The following is a 21,505-nucleotide window of genomic DNA, read 5'->3' on the forward strand; positions in this document are numbered from 1 at the left end:
CAGGCTTCTTTATAGTTTAGCCTTTAATGCCAGATTCCTGAGGCATCTTTGGTATTTGATATCTTCAATGACTACACGAATGATTACAGGGTATGTATTATACCATTTCTGAAACTGAGTCTTTGTTAAAGCAGAGTATATCTAGCAAGAAGAGAATGAGACAATTAGTTTCATTACAGTGTTTGTGGAAGGTGATTAAAACCAAAACTGTAATGGTTACTTAGCTCCTGTGATTGCATAAAACAGCAAAATATTGGATTTTAGATATCTGCAAGTAATTATAGGTAAATAAATAGAATCTTTATTTAAAATAAGGTAGGTGTTTTGCAGGTTTTGGAGTGCTTACTAAGATCAGTCTAACACTGAAGAAGCTACAAGTACTTCATCCTAAATGTGTGAGATTTATCTCATATACTTTGACTAATGCAGTAATTAATGTCTGGATTCCCAGGAATTTAGGCACTGGACCTGCAGATTTGCTTTGTGCTGACATGCAGATTAGTTACTCTTTTTGCTTTGTGTTTCCGTTCTAAACCAGAAAGTCTATGCATTCAGTAATACTTAATGCCAAAGTTTATGTATCATCAAGACACTGAGATGCTATAGTGACAAGAACTTAAAAAGAGTGACCTTATTTTGCAAGAATGGAAGATAGTTATTTAACTGAGAGCGCTGTCCTTATTTTGCTGTAGTAACTACTACTGAATATTTGTAAGAGAATGCTGAATACTATAAAAAAGAGTATACAATTTACCATCTCTTTAATTTTGCATTTTTATATTTTAAGGTCTATGGTGCCACTTCTTCAAGTTATTTCAAGAGGCTCTCCAATGTCCTTAGAAGACTCTAGTCGAATTATCCCTCTCTTCTACCTTTTTAGTTCTTTGTTTAGTCATTCACTTATTTCTGTTCATGATAATGAATTCTTTGGTGATCCAATAGAAGGTGAGTTTCAAGCATACTAAATAGCAGTGCTTTGCAAAATGTTTTTATGTAAGGCCACAAAGTTCTCTGGGCAACAATTTGCTGACATCTGTGAGGAAGCTCTTCTGGGCTGACTTGCTGATGGTCCCCTGAGCACTCAGCTGTCAGCTGGCTCTTTCATAGTGATTGCATTTAGAAAAAAAATGATGGTCTGCACCTTGGGAACCCTAGCTTTACGTGGTCTGATATGGACGATCTTAATCATGATAATTTTTAATGAGTTAGTGAAGAGATTGAGCTACTTTTGGGCTGAGCCTGTAGTCTAATGTGAAAATTCAGTATAGCAGGAATCACAAAAGTGAGTAAGAGAATATTATGATTAAAATAATTGTGACTGCAAACAATTACAAAATCTGATTGGCTTTATGAATATGTACTCTTTTTGAGCGGTGTTTTGTTGGTCTACCTTTAGATTTTGTGTGTAAATAATTAAAGTTCCAATGAAATAAGTAGGGGTTTGATGTTTTGGTGTTTTGTGGGTTTTTTTTAAATACCAAAATTCTTTAAGGAAACTTAAGCTTGTGTTTTATGTAGTTGCAGGTCAAAGACAATCATCAATGATGCCTTTTACACTAGAAGAGCTTGTAATATTATCACGCTGCCTTCGAGATGCATGTTTAGGAATCATAAAGTTGGCTTACCCAGAAACAAAACCAGAGGTTCGTGAGGAATATATTGCAGCATTTAGAAGTGTTGGAGTAACAAAAAATACTGAAATGCAGCAATGTATACAGGCAGAACAAAAAAGGTGGATTCAGTTATTCAAGGTAAATGGTGTCAATTTTCAGAACATATTTCAATAAAATTTTCAGGCGTCTGCTGAAGATAGAAGATTAGGTTAATTTTTTTTTCTCCTTTAATGATACTTTTAAGGTGGTTGTTAACAAGGAATATGGATTTGGGAAAGTTCCTTTTTGGTGTATATGCCAAACTTGAGTGAGTAAATTCTGGTAATTGAAACATTTTTATTTTCTTTCTTCTGGGAGCTCTTAATTTCCTTTTCTTGCTTATCCTGTTAAAAAAAAAGTTACTGCATAGGATATAGGTTTTAAATTGGACTCCCATTCAGCAAGGTCCATAAGCATTTCATGGTAACTGTATGTAGGTGTGAAATTCTAACTGAATCAAACGATTATTAGAGTACTTTTGTATTCAGTGGTTTGACTAAATTGGTACCATGCTGTAGTGGTTTTGTTGGTGTTTTGGGCTTGCTGAAATACTAATGGTATGGTGAATCTGGCTTAGCAAATGTAAACTTAATGTATGTTCTTTCTGGATATCTACCAATGTATTTTCTGCCAGTTTTATCCATGGCCTCCTGCTGAAGACGAGTTAAGAGAAGCTGAAAATGTTGGCAGGAAAAGACCTAATATAACTGTTGCTGAAAAAAAAGGAGTGCTTGACTTGTCATGAAAATTCTGCAGCAAACACATCTAGTCAGCTAAAATTGCTCATTAAAGAAGTGGGAGCAGAAGAAATGCATTTTCCAAATTGAATGCTAGATTTACAGTCTGTTTAATACTGGCGACCTCTCGCACACTAATGTTCAGTTCGAGTCATCAGCTGTCCCTTCAGGTCTTTTATCACCGCTTTTGTCAAGCTATCTATTTAATTGAAAGAAGTTAATTGAATGAAAATGATCAACTAAGCTTGTATTAATATTGCTAATGGAACTTTCTTCTTGGCCATGTTTGGAGAAAGATGTCATGCTAGACTTTAGGAAAGGCCCATTAAGGCTTGCACTTAACCTGATGGGCTAATTAAGGAATGCTTATTCATTCTACAAGTCTAAGATAGCCTCTATCTAGCCTATTCTGCCTGATTTTACAACACATTTCACTTATGAGCATAAGCATTAATAGCAGTGAGAGTAACTGATAATGTTTTGATTGCATTGAATACAGTCCTAATGCACCACTGAATTCGTAATTTGCACGGATTGATCTAATATATGTTTGCAGAATTTAATTTAATTACTTGTCTTTAAGTTGCCAAATAAACTTTTGATTTAAAGGTCACATGTGAAAACTCCAGTGTGTCTATTTTTCTAAGAAGGACAGCATGCTAGGGGTGTTATGTATGCAGTTTGTATCACGCCACGTTCTAGTTCTTCTTTTTGGTTTGTCATATTTAATCAATTGATTTTTAAGCTGCTTATGTTTTAGATGAATTTGATTTATTTTGGTGTCATTCAGAAAGTTGTAAAATCCTGAGTTACTTTGTCAGCCAAAAATTAAACTTGTAGTGGAACTTTCTAAACTTGTTGCTGTTTCCTGGAGCCAGGGTTGTCTTCCGTTATGTGAGTTACAATTGTAAATCTTACGGATATCTTGAAGGCTCTGGTTCTATTAAAAAAAGTAGTTAATAATAAAGCTTCCCTCGTTTACTCCTTCAGAAGTGTGTTGTTACAGATAAAAATTCATCACAGCTAGTTCATCTTACAAGAAGACTGCTGTATACAGCACTTGAGTCTTTTCTGAGGGCAGCTTCAAAATAGCTTCTTGTCAGTAGCAGGCAACAGTATCTTCTTCCAGATCATTAAAACAAAGCTAAAGTGGTTCATCATCTGCCAAATAGGAGAGAGAAACCTAAAGAAAAACCTAGGCAAGCTGCCTGAAGAGAAAAATGCCTGTTCCTTCCCTATCACCTGTGCCTTTAATTTCATGGTTTTCCTTTATTTTCTTTCCATTTCTCACACTTCCTTTGCATCTTTTCCATGCCATTTGTATCTAATGAAATACATTCCTCTGTGTGTGTGCATATATATATATACATACACGTAAATAGAGGCTTTATTTCTGCAAGATAATGGTAAATCTGAAAACAGTGAGACTGCTGACAGCGATGTCAGTATTTGGTAACAGGTTGGAGGTCTTTGGTAAGATTTACATCTTTATTTAGCAGAATCCCTCTTTTTTGGTACAATATTGAATAGTGTAGTTACTGTTACAGGTTCAGTAGAAGGATTTAAGTTATGGGTAAATGAATATGGATGTTGTCAAATGAAATAATTATTTCACTATCTTGAGTTAATCCAATGAAATTAAGTTGCTAATTTTGCTGAATTTTAGTTTTGAATGTGTCTTGCACTTGGCACTTTATTGGAAAGAAATCTCCATTTTAATATTTATTGAGTGGGTCTTTTGTTTCAATAAAATATATACCAAAAAATTTAGTAATGAGTTCAGATTGCTGGTGTTCTCAGGATCCATGCATTATGTAGAAGGAACTCCAGTCTCACCTAATTTGATTCAGCTTCCTTAAAGGATTCTTCAACTGCTTGTAAAATACTTTATTAGCATGGTCCTCATGTGGATAACTTTTTCAGATTTTTTTTTCCTCCTTTTTATATCTTTGCTCTTACATATAGTGGTAATGGCACCAGAGAGCTTCAGTGACCCATCAGACCTGCACTGAATTTTATAAGGGCAAGGTGATGAAAATTCCTGTGTAATCAGACAGTTCCCTTATTAGCATTCTTTGTTCTGTCTTTATTCAAGAGGTTACTATACAAACGGTATCTTGAAAGGTCTTTTGTGTAGTACCTAGATACAGAATCCTTTAGAAGGCCCATTAAGCTCTATGTTACTCTTGACACCTGCCCATTAAGATTGTCTTTTAGCAAGATTACTTCAGAAAAGCTTGGTGTATGTTTTTTTTTCTATTCATTTTTCAAGGTCTGTAGTTCTAAGTTGCAAAGCAGATGGCTGCTCATTGTAGCAGTGATAATGTCTTTTTAGCCTAGTAATTTAATATTCTGTTGATTCCACTTAATTATGTTTTATGTAGTGTTGCTTGAGATGGAGTAGTTGTTAGCTCGATAGTTCTTTGGGGGGGCCCCCCCCCCCTTTTCTGAATTGGAGGAAACTGCCAAGAAAAATACTAAAGTTGCAAAGACACCCTTGTGGCCATGCTGACCATTATCCTCAGCCTCCCAGTTTTGTTACGAAGATGTGCATAAACTAGTTACCTATACAGTTTTCTCATTTTCTTGACAGTATGGTTATGATAATGACAGAATTACCTTTCATCATTTGAATCCTTGTGAAAAGAAAAGAATTCGGCATAGTGGTTTGTGCTGATGTGCTTGTGATTGGGCGAAGTATGGGTGTACACATCATCACCCATGATGGTTCAGCTGATAAACAGCAATTTATTAAACCAGTTTCTAGGTGGTTTTCGGGTAGATGCTTATACCTTCTGCTGGGAAAGAGCTTACTAACTTAAAACACTAAAGGGCTTTTATCTAACACATTTAAGTTGTAAATAACATTACAAGTAAAGCAGTATATATGTGCATATTATATGAAAATTACTACTAATGCTTCCCCCTCCCCGTATTTTTAGGACTGTAGATGCTTTTTGTCCTTCTTGTGGTGATCAGTACAAGAATATTTGGCAGCCATGCTTTTTCTGGAAATGGTCATTTGTGGTCTGCTTTCAGGCATGTTTGGGCTAGGCTCTTCTTAGGAGTGGTTTTATATGCTGGATGTTTCAGCAGTCTTACGGTGGGGTTTACTCTGCGTTGTAAACATCTGAGCTAGTTACACTGGGATCTGTTTTAATAGACAAGAACTTTGAAGGTGTAGTTAATTTGGTAAATTGTTAGCTACTTCTGGATTATATGATTTTTTTCTCTATCTACCTTTGAAAATGCTAACAAGATATTAATTGAAAAGGAGCCTGTAGTGTCCTTTCAGATGTAGTCCTTTACCCTTAAAAATACTAGCATTTGTTTATAATGACCTCAGTGTCTTTTTGATACAAATGTTTCTTCTAAGGCACCTTTAGCTGAAAGTGGTTTAGTTAATGCAGGAACCAGAATAAGCCAATCTTTCATGTACTTTAGATATATAACTTCTGCTTTTATGTTTTGCTGTCAGTTTAATGCTTCTGCCCTCTTTTGTGCTTTCTGAAGTTGATTTTGGCTTTTGTACATTTTGGCCATTGTGTACATCACACTGTCTTTTGCTGAGTAGTTAATTTTATTGTCTATATGCAGAAATACCCACTGTTTTCAGTTGATCCCTTAGATTTGCCTACTGTGGAGTGATAACATATGACCTTTGTCTTGAGATGGCAGGCAAAAGTTCCATTCTTCTGTGGAGCTTTTTCCTTGAAAAATGATGTACAGAAATGTAAGAATTTTCCTCCTTGTGGAAAAAGAAAACCTACAAGTCAGCCAGATTGTTTGGAATCTCATCTAGTAAGGAACAGCTATATAGCTCTCTCTTCTAAAAGCATACATCTATTCATATGCTTAATTTCTGAAAAACTATATAAAAAAAACCCCAAACAAACAAAATCCTGTGTAAAAGACCATTGTATGAACTGTGTGGTTAGGTGTTAATTTCTTTAAATAAGTAATTTGATGCTGGTAATGATTTGTTTAGGCTTCCCTGAACTGGCATTCAGCTTTTTAGTTGTGCAGTGCAGCCCTAAGGTTACTTATTTCTTGGTAGCCCTAGGTCTTAGGTTTTGGACTTTAATAAACTGGGTTTTTTTGATGACTTGAAAGTGAACCACAATTACTTACTCACATTCTAAGATATTTAAGAGCAAGTTTTTGTAAGTAATGATTTCATACATTATGAAATCTTTTTAGTTTTTTGCTTGTGGATTATACAGTTTCATTCTCAGTGCTGAATGTATATTGAATGTATGTATTTCTGACACCTAGGTCATCACAAACCTAGTGAAAATGTTGAAATCTAGAGATACAAGGAGAAATTTCTGCCCACCAAATCACTGGCTCTCGGAACAAGAAAACATTAAAGCAGATAAGGTGAGAATAATATTCTTTTTCCAAGTAGCCTTACAGGTGCAATTGTTCTAGTGGTAAAGTATTTGATCCGTGACAGTATCGGTGATGTTTTATAGATTTAGTGTGATTTAAGATCTGGAGTAATGCTGCTTATCTCTAATGTAAAATGCTTGCGTCTGTTAAGAAACTTTTCTCTTAAATTGCATTTCCAATCCATGAAGTAGAATGCACTCTGCAGTGCAGCAGTGTAAGTCGTCTGCATTTGTAACGGGGGAGAATTGAAAATATGGTAACATTTTGTTTCATTTTATTTCCTAGTTATTTAGAGTACTTCTCAGAACAAAAATGCTAAATAATAGAATTGCTCTATGGGGGGTGGTGGGGTGGTGGGGGGGTGGGAAATACCCTCAAAATTCTCTTCCAAACCAAAAGAAAATTCAGTAGCATTTTCTGTACTTACCTCACATAGAAATTTTTTTCCCCTAAGAGCTTTCGAAAAAAATTATGTTGCAGTTAAAATGTGTGTGTCTGTGTGTGCAAAAGAAAACACTAATAGGAATGTGCAAGTACATCTGTTGAGTCATTGACAGCTTGGGTCTTAAGAAACTAGGTACACTTAGCTAGGCTACTTTGTACTGTCAGATTTCTTAACTAAGTTTTGCATGGAATAATTAACATTAACTCTTATGTTTATTTTTGGTGATCACATATTTGCTTGTTTTTGTTCAGGATTTCCATCTCTGTGTGACAGGTCTTCATAAGTCTTAGGAAATAGTGCCTAGGCAGCTTAGGGAAAGTAGCAGTGGTCTTAAACTGTGATGCTAACCAGCACAAAGTGAACAAAATTTGACACCTCAAAAATCAAACTTGTCTCTCTGTTATCTTAAATACCAGAATTTAATGTAACATTATATGGTATTTTTAAATGATAACTGGAGTTAATATTACATTGTTGTTAATTATGCAGCTGAGCTTTAAAGCTTAAATATAAGAAAGAGTGATTAGAAATGAAGATGTGTAGGCATACAGACACACTCCTGGATGAGACAACTTTGTGTATTTATATAACTTATTATAAAATTTTTATAGTAAAGTGTAATATGTAATTAGATAATGCTTAATTATAAAATACTGTTATCTGTTAGGTTACGCAGCTGTATGTGCCATCTGCCAGACATGTCTGGAGAGTCAGAAGAATGGGAAGAATAGGACCGTTGCAGTCTACTTTGGATGGTAAGATACGGTCTTTGCAATTTTTGCTTCGCTAAGTCAAAATAACATACTGCCTCTTATAAAGCTTGGTTAAGTATTTTGTATAAAAGTCTTAATGATAGCCAAAAGCAAGGCAGTCTTTCATAGTTCTGTTTCAGATATTAAAAAAAAAGTATATTTATATACACATGTGTATGATTGTCTTTTAGAATATTCAAGTATTGGATGTAAGTTTTCCCCAAGCTTCTGCTTGCATCGATTAGGGGAAATAACAAGATGAACAAATTGTATGGTAGAAACATACATCTTTAACATGTATAAAAGGCACTTGCATAAGATGCAAAATTAATAAAGTTGGAGAAGATGTAAAGCTTTGAGGTTTTGCTTATACTGTATACTACAAAGAGATTTATTATATATTAACCTATAACGAACAAGCTGTAGGAACCATGATAAGAATTACTGTTTATGAATATTGTCTCTAATTAGATAAGCCAGAAACTTAACCTCTTGAACTACTCGAAGTATCAGGACTTTATGGAACTTCCAAAGGAAAAATGAGAGAATGGGACCAACTTAGCAATCAGGGTAAATTTCCATTAGTTCAGTCATGTCATTGTGCTTTCTCATGTAGCCAGTCTGCTTCTTTCAGCTTTTCATACCTTTGTAGCTTCACTAGTCTAGAATTTTACCTTGCTATGCTCAGGTAATCATTAAATCACTAATACTTGTGAGATTTATTAATGAATTAGAGATGGGGCCTTTAAGCAGCAAAATGATTCATTTGTGAGAGTCCCTACTCTTTCAAAATGACGTAATCCGTTTGAGTATCTTAGCCAGGTATAGTAGATCATTTAGAGACCAGAGTCTTTGGATGCTGCTATAGAGTTGTACAGAATTAAGGGCTTTGTCCAAGGTTGAAATCAAAAACTTCTAATGATTTAGGAAAAAAAACGAAAGGTATGGTGGTCTAAATTTACCTTGATCACCGTATCAATTTAGTTGCCAGATAACAACTAATTGTTCTAGTGTAAGTACTTCTCAGACTTCTGAATCAAATATTTTTTCAGTTTGGTTCCTCTCTTTAGAACTTACCTATTCTAAGTGATCGGTAATACAAAATCTTAAAAAGCAGGTGTTTATCCAAAATTGCCAGGCTTCCACAGGCCTGTATCCTATCTTATAGACTCTACATCACTGATCTCTATAATTTCCAGATTCTCCCCCATGCTGCTCATCCTTCCCCTCATAGGTACAGTATCTTGATCTCTCCCTTGTCTTTCTTCCCATAATAGCACCCTCCATTTTATGAGTTGTCTTGATTGGAGCAGTTGGTGGATAAGGAATGCAAGTGCCGTTGTTGCTGCAGAGTAGCTATGTGCCCTCATTTTGCTGGCTGGCTGTCAGACAAGCTGACACACTGAACGGAGCAGATAGCTGAGCTCTCCTTGCTGCTTCTGTAATCAGGTCACTAAAGGAATTTCTCTTCTCTGTCTAACTGAAAATGTTAACAAAATTTAGGTTTTTTGAACCTCTTATTCTCTGTCGAAGTTAAAATTCAGCTGGTTAGCTCAAAAGGTGTGTTGGTGAGGAGGGATGACACTTTGTTCATGTAAGCCTCATTTTCATACGAAATCAGGCTAAAAAAGGTACAGTTGACATGAATGTGTGAAAGCAAGCAGGTAACAATATGCACAGGACTCATTTAATCCCTGTTGACTCCATATGGGTTAAAGCCAATTAGCATGAAAGTACTGCTGAATCACATATGGTCATGTTTATTTGTGCTTTTTCATTTACTTAAATGGCAGACTTGTGAGTTCTAAATGCCCTCTGTATTGATGACTCCATCCCATATTTCTCTTTAAAGAAAGAAGCTGTGATGGAGAAATGCAGATAAAATTGACTAATTGACTGGAATAATTGAACTGTCGAAGACATGTAGTAGTTTACCTTTGCTGTACATGCACTTTTTATTTAAAATGCTTTTAACTGTTAGCTTAATAGGCTGCATACATTGGCTTTAATTAAAAATGTTTACTAAGCAAACTAAGGGTAATCACAGATAAGCATTATATCAGAAATTCCAAAAGCTTGCAATGTTGGAACCTGACCTGAATGAATATACATCAAGTATACTGATGTTTTGGGTCACGTCATCTTAAATTGGTGCTTAAAATATCCCTACTTAAAGTGCTTTGACGGGTAAAAGAAAAAAAGAACATTGAAGTGTTGTCCAGTTGCAGCAGTGCAGCAAGATGCTAGGCACCATAGGTAGGAAGGACCCAAAAGAAAAACTTAAAACTGTTATTATAAATTTCCAGGCTGGGTAATAATATGAAGCATTTACTTCAGTGTTGTAATATGGGCTATGACTAGTCTAGACTCTGGAGTCTTTTTTTTTTTTTTTTATTAAACATGAAACAACTAAGGAGTTCTGGGTTTTGTTTCCTCTGTAGACTGAATCTAGGTGGATCTTTAGCCACAGTGTCTAGTCAATGGACAATTCCGTTTTCTTTTTGCTGTAGTTAATTTACCGTGAGATATGTGCTCAGCAACTGAGTTTCTTCCCATGTAGTTAGAGCAGGATTGTCACTCTACTGTGCATCCCCCCAAGATGAATTGTTTCCTAAAAACATCTGTGGTTAGAAGAAGGTTCAAAGGAACTGCATGATAGCTTGGGAAGCGCAAGTGATCGAGTCTCTCTGTTGCTGGTGCTGCTTTAGTTCTTCTCTAACCTTTTTCTTTTTTCCTAAGCACATTACACAGTTTCTTGATGTTCTTCTCACTGTTTCTCCAGGGGCTAGGATTTAATGTGATCCACTGTGACCTTGCTGTTGGAAAACTCATTGAAATGTTATCTTTGCGTTAGTTTCATTAGGTTTGGTTTAATTCTTTAGGCTTTATGCCTAAAATGATTTGATTGAAAGTAGGTGTTGCATTTGAAAGCACAGTACCTTTAAACTGTTTTGGGCATTGAGATGGGGGTATTGTGTATTCCTGCGATGAAAATTCTAATTGCTTACAACTTCTTAATTGTCTTCTATCATGTATTTTTCTTAATTTAAAAATTAAGCTGTCAGTAACAAGAAAATAACATTTCCTCTGAATAAAATGAAAAATACAGGAGTACCTGTTTTTATACACATTTTGTTTTCCATGTGTTTTCACTACTTACGTTTCAATTTGCTTACACAAACTAATGTTTAAAGAAAGGTAAGGCTGTGTGTGACTATTCAGTAAACAAACTATTTTAACATACATATATTTTAATGCAAAGTAAATTGAGCCACTTGATACCAAAAAAAAAAATGTTTTAAAAAAATGTGCTTTCTAAAATTTTTAAAATTATTGTTTCTATTTTAAGTGGGGTTGGAACCAGCACCTCTTTCTGTATCTGAAGAACGACAACTTGCAATTCTGACAGAGCTGCCTTTTGTAGTTCCGTTTGAAGAAAGAGTAAAGGTACCTAATTTCTAATTTAATATGCAATTGGTTTTCTAGTTTTATGCTTTCAGTAACTGTAAAAAAAAAAAAAAAAAGGCACTCAGCTAAGTAGAAACTCACTCTAGTTAAGTTTATACTTAGCTAGGTGCTTTTCCCTACAGAAGGACACGGCCACGCTGTTTTTCTTCAGTACTCATATGGCAGTTGAACATTTGAAGTTAGTTACTTTTCTCTTCTTTTACTAGTCATATTACTCTTTATCATAACTGCATTAAAATTAGAAACGCATATTCCAAGATACATGAGAGCAGTCCTATGTTCATAATAAACTGCAGTCCTCATTCAGTGATTGATCTACATGATTGCACCCTCTTGTGGTAAGCAGAGCACTAACTAGTTGTGTATCTGTAATAAACAGATTCCAAGGTCAAGACTGGACACCTTTGTGCAGTGGGTTGATATACTTAGGATGAGATGATGGATGTCCATTTTGGGAAAACAACGCCTAGAGATTAAATTTCTACATTAATAGCAGACTAGCTGAACTTTAAAAGAGTATGATTTAAAACTTGCAAGATTCTTGTTGGATTTGCTTTTCAATGTTGTCTATATTTTAAAGATGTAATTGTTCTATTATGTTTTGTTTCGCATCATACTTTTTTAAAGCTCTTAATCTGTTATGCACTTTTTTTTTCCTGAACTGCTTTTCTGAAATATTCAACAGTATCAGTTACTTAAAAACTGCTTGCTGATTGTCTTGGAAACACTAAGTTGCAAGGCACCCTAAAGGGAATGAAGAATAGTTAGTTCCATAGGGAAAGTAAATCAGTATTTGCCAAAAAAGACAGTGACAGATTTGATAGAAAAGGAGTGCTTTTCCAGGCTTATGAAACAGTTGTTCCCACAAAACATCTTAATACTGTGTGTGCATCTTTGCAGCAGGATAATATGCAAATAGCTGAAAGTGACCTCAAGCAGGGATCTCTGTGTCATGATTTAGCCACTGTTTACAACCTCTGGGCTTCCTAAAGCTATGTTGAGATTTATATATGTTAAGTTTCTGGAATTCATAAAACCTTGTTTGATTCACAAACCTTGGGCAGGAATGCCTCACTCCAGACCGTGTTGTCCAAGGCTCTGTCCAGCCTGGCCTTGGACACTGCCAGGGATAGAGCCACTTCTTTGGGCAGCCAGTTCCAGTGCCTCACCACCCTTAAAGAGCTTCTTCCTTATATCTATTCTGAACATCCCCTGTTTAAGTTTGAACCCCTTACCCCTTGTCCTGTCGGTACAGTCCCTAATGAAGAGTCCCTCTCAGGCATCCTTACGATACCTGTCAGATACTGGAAGGCTACTATGAGGTCTCCATGCAGCCTTCTCTTCTCCAGGCTGAACAGCCCCAACTTTCTCAGCCTGTCTTCATACGGGAGGTGCTCCAGTTCCCTGATCATCCTCGTGGCCCTTCTCTGGACTTGCTCCAAGAGCTCCATGTCCTTCTTATGTTGAGGACACCAGAACTGCACACAGTATTCCAAGTGAAGTCTCACGAGAGCAGAGTAGAGGGGCAGGATCACCTCCGTTGACCTGCTTTTCACACTTCTCTTGATGCAGCCGGGGATACAGTTGGTTTTTTGGACTGCGAATGCAACGCTGCCGGCTCATGTTCATTTTCTCATCGACCAGCACCCCCAAGTCCTTCTCCGCAGGGCTGCTCTGAATCTCTTCTCTGCCCAACCTGTAGCTGTGCCTGGAATGCCTTGATCTTGCACTTGGCTTGGTTGAAGCTCATAAGGTTGGCATTGTCCCACCCCTTGAGCATGTCAAGGTCCCTCTGGATGGCATCCCTTCCCTCCAACGTATCAGTTGAACCACACAGCTTGGTGTCATCGGCAGACTTGCTGAGGGTGCACTCACACTGTCCATGTCGCTGACAAAGATGTTGAATGGGATCAGTCCCAACACTAACTCCTGAGGGTCACCACTCATTATCAGTGTCCAACTGGACATTTAGCCGTTGACTGCAACTCTTTGCGAGCAGCTATCCAGCCAGTTCTCTATCCACCGGGTTCCTTTGTCTGCTGTTGTCAGATTTTCCTCTTCCATGGTACATTTGTTGGTTTTAAACATCACTGGACGCGCTTTCCTAGTCTTCTTAGTTAAGAAAGCAGCTTGTGATACTGTTAGGAGATTACATCCCTTAGAAAATGTATTCGATTATTTACTGAATATGGGAAAGCAGCAAGAGAGGACAGACTGCATTGAGAGTATATTGAACATTATTAGGCATTGAGCAGCCCCATCCCGTGCTAAATATTGACATAGAAATGCAGTTAGCCACAGTTATTCTTCAGGTGAACTGTAGCAGGTTCCTGTTGTGAGGACTTGCAAAGGGAAAATGTGAAGTTCAGTTTATACTTAAGCATGCATTTTTTGAATTGGTTCTTTGTTTAATATGGCAGTGCTATCCACTGTTTTGCTTTGAGTTATTTGCTGACTCCTTCCCAGGGAACTGATACCTAGCTTCTTGTAACTAAGCCCTACAAAAAATTACCAGTTTTGAGGATTGCCTCTGTGTGTGCAGAATATTCATGTGAGTTTTTTCCCTTTGTTTTTGAATGCTTTGTATTTCAGAACTCTGAAAGTTAGGTAGAGGAAATTGTAATCACTGACACAGTGTTTGTAGATAGGCCTTTTTATGTAGAAAGAACTGAAGATGGTATCTTAACACAGAAAAGTTCTTTGCATGTCTGTCCTCTCCCCTTCCCTGTGACATGGCACTGTATTATATTTCTGCAGCTCAGTGAGAGAAGACAAATCACCTGAAAGTGAGTGCCCAGAAGCAACTCAAAGGACAGTAATAGTAGCAAATAACCATCTCTTATTGAATATTTAGATCTGCATGATGATGTAGTTTCTCTTTTCACTTATTTTAACAGATTTTTCAAAGACTGATCTATGCTGATAAGCAAGAAGTTCAAGGAGATGGGCCATTTTTGGATGGAATTAATGTCACTATAAGGAGAAACTATATTTATGAAGATGCTTATGATAAACTTTCTCCTGAAAATGGTAGGTTTACAGTTAAGTTGTTGGCGTGTTTCTAACATTTAACCATTCTTACCATGTAGTTACTACTTCATTACTTGAGTAGGATATTGAAAGTGTATCCAGTCTAAGGTGTGAAAGTTCTTATAAACTTCCCCAATTTTTACAATGAAGGTATTCTCATCCACATTCTTTCTGATTATTGCAGTCTCAGTCTCTTGTGCACACTCTTCCTTAGTTCAAACCTACATTTACAGGGCTTTTCTTCCCACTTACTTGCCAGTAAAACTGCACTTCGTGTATTTATCTGTATAGTTTATTAGATACTATCTGCTTTGGTAATCTGTGTCAGCAAATTTATCTAGACTGCACAGGATTTGCTAGGTACAGTGTGGCTGATAAGGTTAATGCGGCACACTTTGATAGTATGGTGAAGTATTATTTTACCCCATTGATTTAAATCATATCTTAGTGTGATTTTGTGTGAGAGTGGTTACTCCAGAAACCAAAATCCCAGTATAGATAAAGCCTGACAAAATAAAGTCCTTATTAGCTGTATGGTATTTTTGCATATAAAAAGGATATTTGCTGAATACTTGAGGTTTGCCATATTTCACCTGCTGTGCCATGCAAGTTCCCTCCTGGAGAACCACTTAGTTTAGAGAGGAAGAAGTAGTTTGATATTCTTGGTTTGTATAAAATTACTGGAGAACATACTTAATTTCCTTTACTCTGGAATTGGAAAATAGAAAAAGTTGAGTCTGTTGTGTTGCCCTTTCCTCCCTCCCTAAATACATGAAAACACAGTTCAGAAACTGCAGTTGAATAATGCAATGTGATGTAACAGACAGGCCAACTTATTTGTTTAATAAGTTATCTTTAACTGAGAAGCACATTCTTTATGAAGACTACATTACAACCTCTTGTAGCTTTATTAAATTAGTAAAGAGTTTTAGAATGCATATTTCCTAAGCTTAACATACAGTCTGACAAGCTGGGTACTGGGATGCATTCCACCATTAGTAAGGTCGCAAGCAATATGAAGTTGAGGGGAACAGTCAGTTCAGTCAGAACTGAAAGATCAGTTCGCCACTCAGGTGGCCCTCGACAGTCTGAATTAAAAGGCTTACAGAAACCTCATGAAGCTTAGGAAATACCAAATCCTGTAACTGTAGCAGTACTGACTGAGCACTGACTGGCTAAAAAGTTTTTCTTTCAATAAAGGACTGTGGGGTTCATAGTGGACAAGAAATTGAACAAATAAAAGAGTTCCCCTTGGTGAGATGAAAGCTGACTGCATACTGGGCCTTATTAGCAAGAATGTAACTGACCGTCAGCACTTAAAAAGTGCGTATGACTTTGGGCTTCCCAGCATGATTTCAAGACTATAGAAAGAATCGATTAAAATCAATCTGGGAGATTGAACAGAGGATAGATGAGGTTCTAGAATTGATGAGGAGAGAGTGAAGAACACTGATATGGAAGAGGCATTCAGTTTGTTTACTGGCCCTGAGAAGAGAGCTGTTTAATGTTTCTGTAGTACCTTAACTGAGATAATGAACTTTATTAAGAAAACAAGCTTAGAGTAGCAGAAATGTATTAGGCTGATTCTCGTGGGTCTCTATTTTTATATGGCTGTCATATGCTTAATAATGTGCAAGCATTTATAATTTTTATTCCTGTGACTATACTTTCAGAATATGCCACAATAGCCTCCAGTGGACTCCAGTTACATTCTAGTTAAGAGTTACAAAACTGAGCTTACACTAACTTGGAGTCCACCTCTACCTGATCACATGTTTTGACATGTGAATTGGTTTTAGGACTATTCTTCCCTCCTTGCTATAAATCTGGTTGTCAGTACATAGAGGAAGAGGCAAATAATTTTCTTCATAGGACCCCAAAAAACACTGAAGCAACATTTTGCATATATAAAAGTTTTAACGTCAGTGCTCTATATCTCAGGAGTCTGAAGACAAGGAGTGCCTGTATGCTTTAGAGTCTCTTTTGCCAGTGGTCTGTTTTTTAGTTTTGAATGGTGATGAGTAGTGAGTGCACCTGTTGCAGTGCCTATGGCTAAAAATGGCCATCTGCTATTTCCAGCAAGCAGAATTTTTGTGCAGGAGAGCATTTAACTTGAATGAAATACTAATAGGTAACTTAAAAATAGCGAAGTGTGAAATTGGAAATTACTAGCAGATGTAGAGGCATTTGCTAATGGGAGAAGGACACTTGGTGGTTCAGGAGAAATTCTGTTTCTACAATGTGAAGATTCCCCCGTAAGCATCAGCTGGCCACCCATAATGTGTGCATTTGTAGCACATGGAAGCAGTAGAAAGTTTTACTGCTACTGGTTTGTTACTGATTGCTTTGGTGGGATGCAAGTGTGGTTAATGCAAGGGTTTGCATAAAAGTTGTGTATTTGGTTAGATCTTGGGAAATCTTCATGAATTGAGAAAAAAGGACCTTCTTCCTTGTTATGTATACTCGGTTCAACAATTAAATACTGCTTCTTTCTCAAGCAGCAGGATTCTATGAAACAAGTGGAACACCTGCCTTGAGAACATGTCCAACTTTACCCCACCTTGCTCACTGGAATTACATGACATAGCAATGGGTCCAAAGTATCAAAAATACTATGTTTAGTATCAAATACTGTAATGGTAACAATCAACCCCTCTAAGGGAATGCAAGGTTTATTGATGGTCCCTTCAGACAGGAGAAATTTGAGCCTTGAATTCACAATGTTTTATATTTTAATATTTTATATATGTTTTCAAATTATTCTTTGTTCTCTTTAAAATACTCTGAGGGTTTTTTTTTTCCTTCCCCTACCAAGTGTCTTTCCGTTCTATCTTTTGATGGCTCTTAAAGCAAGATCCTTTGTACGAAGTGAGTTTCACCTACTGAATTTGCCAAAATTCAAGCCAGTAATAGGTTTTTGCTATTACTTAATAATTCAATTTTTATGTAAAGTTAGTGTAGATATGTTTGTATGTGTAGCTACATGTGTTTTTATCCAAACAAAATTCAAGCAGATAGTTGTATTTGAGTCTGTGTTTCCTTTCTTTGCAGAACCTGACCTAAAAAAGCGCATTCGTGTTCACTTACTTAATGCACATGGTCTTGATGAAGCTGGTATTGATGGTGGTGGCATTTTCAGAGAATTCCTGAATGAGCTACTTAAATCAGGATTTAACCCCAACCAGGGATTTTTTAAGACCACCAATGAGGGACTTCTTTACCCCAACCCTGCTGCGCAGATGCTTGTTGGAGACTCTTATGCCCGACATTACTACTTTCTTGGAAGAATGCTTGGAAAGGTAAAAGTAGTATGGCATAATATAAAGCTATAGCAGTACTGGAATTATTCAGTAACATTATCTTTTCTTTTTAGATAGGGCTAAAAGGGAAAAAAATGACATGTTTTTCTAGTTGAGGAAAAATAACTTACGTATGTTGGATCTGGACATTATTTTTACATATCAACCAAATTTCGGGTTCATTTTAGTAAGCTACATACTTGAGTAGTATAGAAGATTAGAGATACTGTGACTGCCGGCTGAGCAAAGTGTTCATATGTCTGCTCCTGTGTTTAGCCTCTCTCTTAAAGCTAATTTGATTAAAGCTAATAGAACTGCTCTGTTTATGGGGATTTTTAACTTGGAGCTTTCTGGAATTTGATTACAGTTATGTTTTCATCATTTGGAATACCGGAAATTAATATTTTCAGAAAGAGTTTCTAGTTGTATGAGGTGCACAATTCTTGCTAGTATTTAAAATTTTCCATGAGCATTTACCATACTTTAATGCCATATGAAAATTAGCTTTCACTTACTCTTCTTGAGGTTTTTTGTGTGTTTTGCATCTTGATATTTTGGTGGTGTGAATGTTCAAAGACTAGTATTCACTTGTTGAACTAGATGATAAATGAAGTGGCAGGGAGAAAAAAAAACCCAACATTATAAACATCCATTACATTCAATTTTCTTTTATGGTCAGGTTTAGTACTGAGGTGCTTTCCTTCTAAGTCCTTGAAATAATTTTTGTAAAGCTAGTAATTGTGGGACAAAGTTTGGAATACAAATTCAGGAAAAAAATGTGTTGATTGCTACTTAGCTATCTAAACCTGAAGGTATTTAAGATGTAGAAGTCCCATTTAACTGCCTCAAGTGTTTTGGAGGCTAAAATCCTGCTGGCTTGCAGTGAGATTAACATAAAGTTGGATGTACTTTTAGTGTAGCTGGAAGTGGTTTAAGAGGATGTTGTTGGCACCCTTGAGTTGCTGAAACAGAGTGCTCTTCTTTGAAGTTGCCAGTCAACTGATTGAGATTAAACTGTCACTCTGTAGGCAAATTCTCTGCTAATGCATCCGAACTATTTCAATATACAAACTTGTTAAATAATTAAAATTTCAAATCGGCCATTTCAGTAAGATAATATAATCTCTGAAGGATGTTCCTGCTCTCAGTGAGAGATGGATTCATTACTAATACAATGGTTTAATTATGACCTATGTTACATATCAAGGCTTTATTTTCTTTCTGCATCTTACAGATTTTTGGATCAGGGAAGCAAATACTGCTGTGGTATTGTGAGGAAGTTACTTCACTCAAAAATGCTTAATGTTTATCTAAGGAATAGGGTAGGGCTCAATTGTTGAAATATTATTTAAAAAAAATTGTAATTCTGGATTTTTAATTTCCTGTGTTGACACAACACATTGCATTCTGTAGTTGGATTTCAAATACTAGCATAAAGACAGAAGTGCAAAATAGGTTTTATCTCCCATAGAGTGCTACAAGTATAGTTTCGGTTTTGTCTTTTTAAAATCAGAAGATCTATTATTTAACATTTTGAAAGTATAAATTGTTTTTGTATTTGCAGTATGTTTACATAAGGTAAGCATTGACAGTGTTACTTAATAATTACCCTACCCAGGTGCACAGACACCTTTTTAGTAGTATATTTAGAGACTTGATGAACTAAACAGAAAGATAAGGCACGACCATGATATTTCATAACCTGCCGGTATTGTGATCTTGGTTAAGTTATTGAATACTCACTCATCCGTTTTCAAAAATGTGTCCATTTGATGCTTTGCACAGGGTTATTTGAGAGCAATAGTGGATTATTAAAAGCCCCTTTGTAAACAAAATAGATCTAATGCAAAGGAAGCGATCAGGCATCCACAGCAATTTCTTATTTGTGGAAACCAGTATGTAAAGAGCACTGCCACCAAAAACTCTCACATAAGAAGTTTCAGTGTTATCATAAAACAAATACATTAAAATATAATAATTTGTAGAAACTCGTTGTCTCTTGGAAACCATTTCATACTAATACCCAAATGCATTTAACTTTCAGTACCATAGATTTATACCTAATTCAGTTTTCCTTCCCGTCAGGAATCTTCTGACAGCTTGACGTCTTCTGTGTTAATAGATCAGTTCAGAAGCAGAAATATTTGAAAATTTAAAACTTGCCTTTAAAAATGGTGTATCTGAAAAATTATTTTAACCCTAGATAAATTATTGACAATGTGGGGTGTATTTTTTGTAGTTACTGAAGTTGTAATCTATATAGTGTATAAACTGCATGGCTGTCCATGCAACCTTTACTGATCACTGAATGAGCAGAAGGTCTTGTAGAAATAATACCATGTGAGCATGTAATTGCTTATGTTGTCTGAAATAATTCATAAGGGGGGGGGGGGGGGGAAGAAATGAGTTTGCTTAAACAACAGCTACTCAAACACTTCCAAAGTTTGCATTTCTCTGTTTTCAGTGACTTAACTCTGTAATGTAAATATTATTTTAACAGCGGTGTCTTTTAAGCTTTTTCCTTTCTTTTCCTTAAATGTTAGAGCTCAGCTTACCGTGCACGCCTCTGGTAGCAGTCTCCAACCACTGCGGGGTTTGCAATTTGAACTTTCCAGTTTCACCCACTGGAAGCATAGCAGTGACTTTGAGTTTCAGGCTTCGCCTGAGAGCGTCCTGGCTTGTCACAGAGGTGTTCCAGGCCCAAATTATCTTTGTTATCCTCTCTGGAAAGTAAAGTCTTGTCACTCTGTGTGGTGTCATAGGAGTATGGGTGGGCTGTCGTAATTCTTTTGCTCTCTCAGTAGGTGGGATTGGGCTGTGGGGAGGCACGTGATTTGGTTTAACTTCCTTTCCATGTGCAGTAGTTGTTCAGGCAGCACTGAAAGTCTTTCCATGTGCAGACTTCCTTGCTGCAGCCTTCCAGGGTAGTAGACTTGGCTCAGGAGAACACAAAAGTTGCTATTTTGACAGGCTGCCAAAACTTCAGGCAGCATAGGCAGGGAAGGGGAGTTTGGAAGCAACACCTGAGAATCTTAAAAGGATTTCCTCCATGCTGATTCTTGAATGGCCTGCTGCAGATCTAGAAGGGGTGAAATGCCTGTTAACCATTTCAGCAGAAGCAGTGATCAGCAGAACAGTGACAGATACAGAATTAAAATCTGAATTTCACTGTTCAAACCTAAACTCAGTCTTGGATGCCGTTACTATCTTTCTCCATTTCCAGTTCACATTTGCATTTATTCAATGGTGTTAATGTGGCAGATGCTGTGGAAAAGGATGTTCTTCGCATTTTGAATTACTTGACATCAAGTAGCTAATTCTTATGACAATTTACTTAAATTTCATGAAGTATCAGCATTAGTTTAAGAATATGGCAGGAAGTCTAAGGAAAGCTCAGAATGATAATTTTTATGGTTTCCTCTTCCTTTTGGACATAAACCTGCTAGTTTTTGCATATAATGTTTTGCAATAATTGTCTTTGCACCTTTGACAAAATGACTATGACGCTAGTGACTTTTGCCTAATACATCCAGGAGCTTTGGTTATACTGAATGCTACCATCTCCATTTCTCTTCTCTTATTCCAGTGTATTGAAAAGCATTAGTGAGTCATGCATAGACGTTGCTGAAGAACATACGCAGTATCTTTGAAATGTAATTTGAAGTCTCTTTTACTAAGCAATAGAATCTGCACTCTTTGGAAGGCACTGGAGTTTTCTGAAGAGATTTAG

The 21,505-nt window shown here is 36.5% G+C and overlaps 1 protein-coding gene across 1 annotated transcript in view; it reads left to right on the plus strand.

Moving 5' to 3' along the window:
- UBE3C (ubiquitin protein ligase E3C) overlaps nt 1-21,505 on the plus strand; it is a 73,880-nt gene that overhangs the window by 29,074 nt on the left and 23,301 nt on the right. Inside the window, exons 11-18 of the mRNA XM_061349380.1 lie at nt 4-90; nt 788-945; nt 1,519-1,751; nt 6,665-6,769; nt 7,894-7,981; nt 11,328-11,425; nt 14,344-14,476; nt 17,528-17,775. Coding sequence (XP_061205364.1) covers nt 4-90; nt 788-945; nt 1,519-1,751; nt 6,665-6,769; nt 7,894-7,981; nt 11,328-11,425; nt 14,344-14,476; nt 17,528-17,775 — 1,150 coding nt within the window. The remainder of the gene's footprint in view (nt 1-3; nt 91-787; nt 946-1,518; nt 1,752-6,664; nt 6,770-7,893; nt 7,982-11,327; nt 11,426-14,343; nt 14,477-17,527; nt 17,776-21,505) is intronic.

Source organism: Neopsephotus bourkii, unplaced genomic scaffold, assembly GCF_033783945.1.
Source record: "Neopsephotus bourkii isolate Nb327-2 ecotype Australia unplaced genomic scaffold, CSIRO-AGI_Nbou_v1 NB_53, whole genome shotgun sequence".
Lineage (NCBI taxonomy): Eukaryota > Metazoa > Chordata > Aves > Psittaciformes > Psittacidae > Neopsephotus > Neopsephotus bourkii.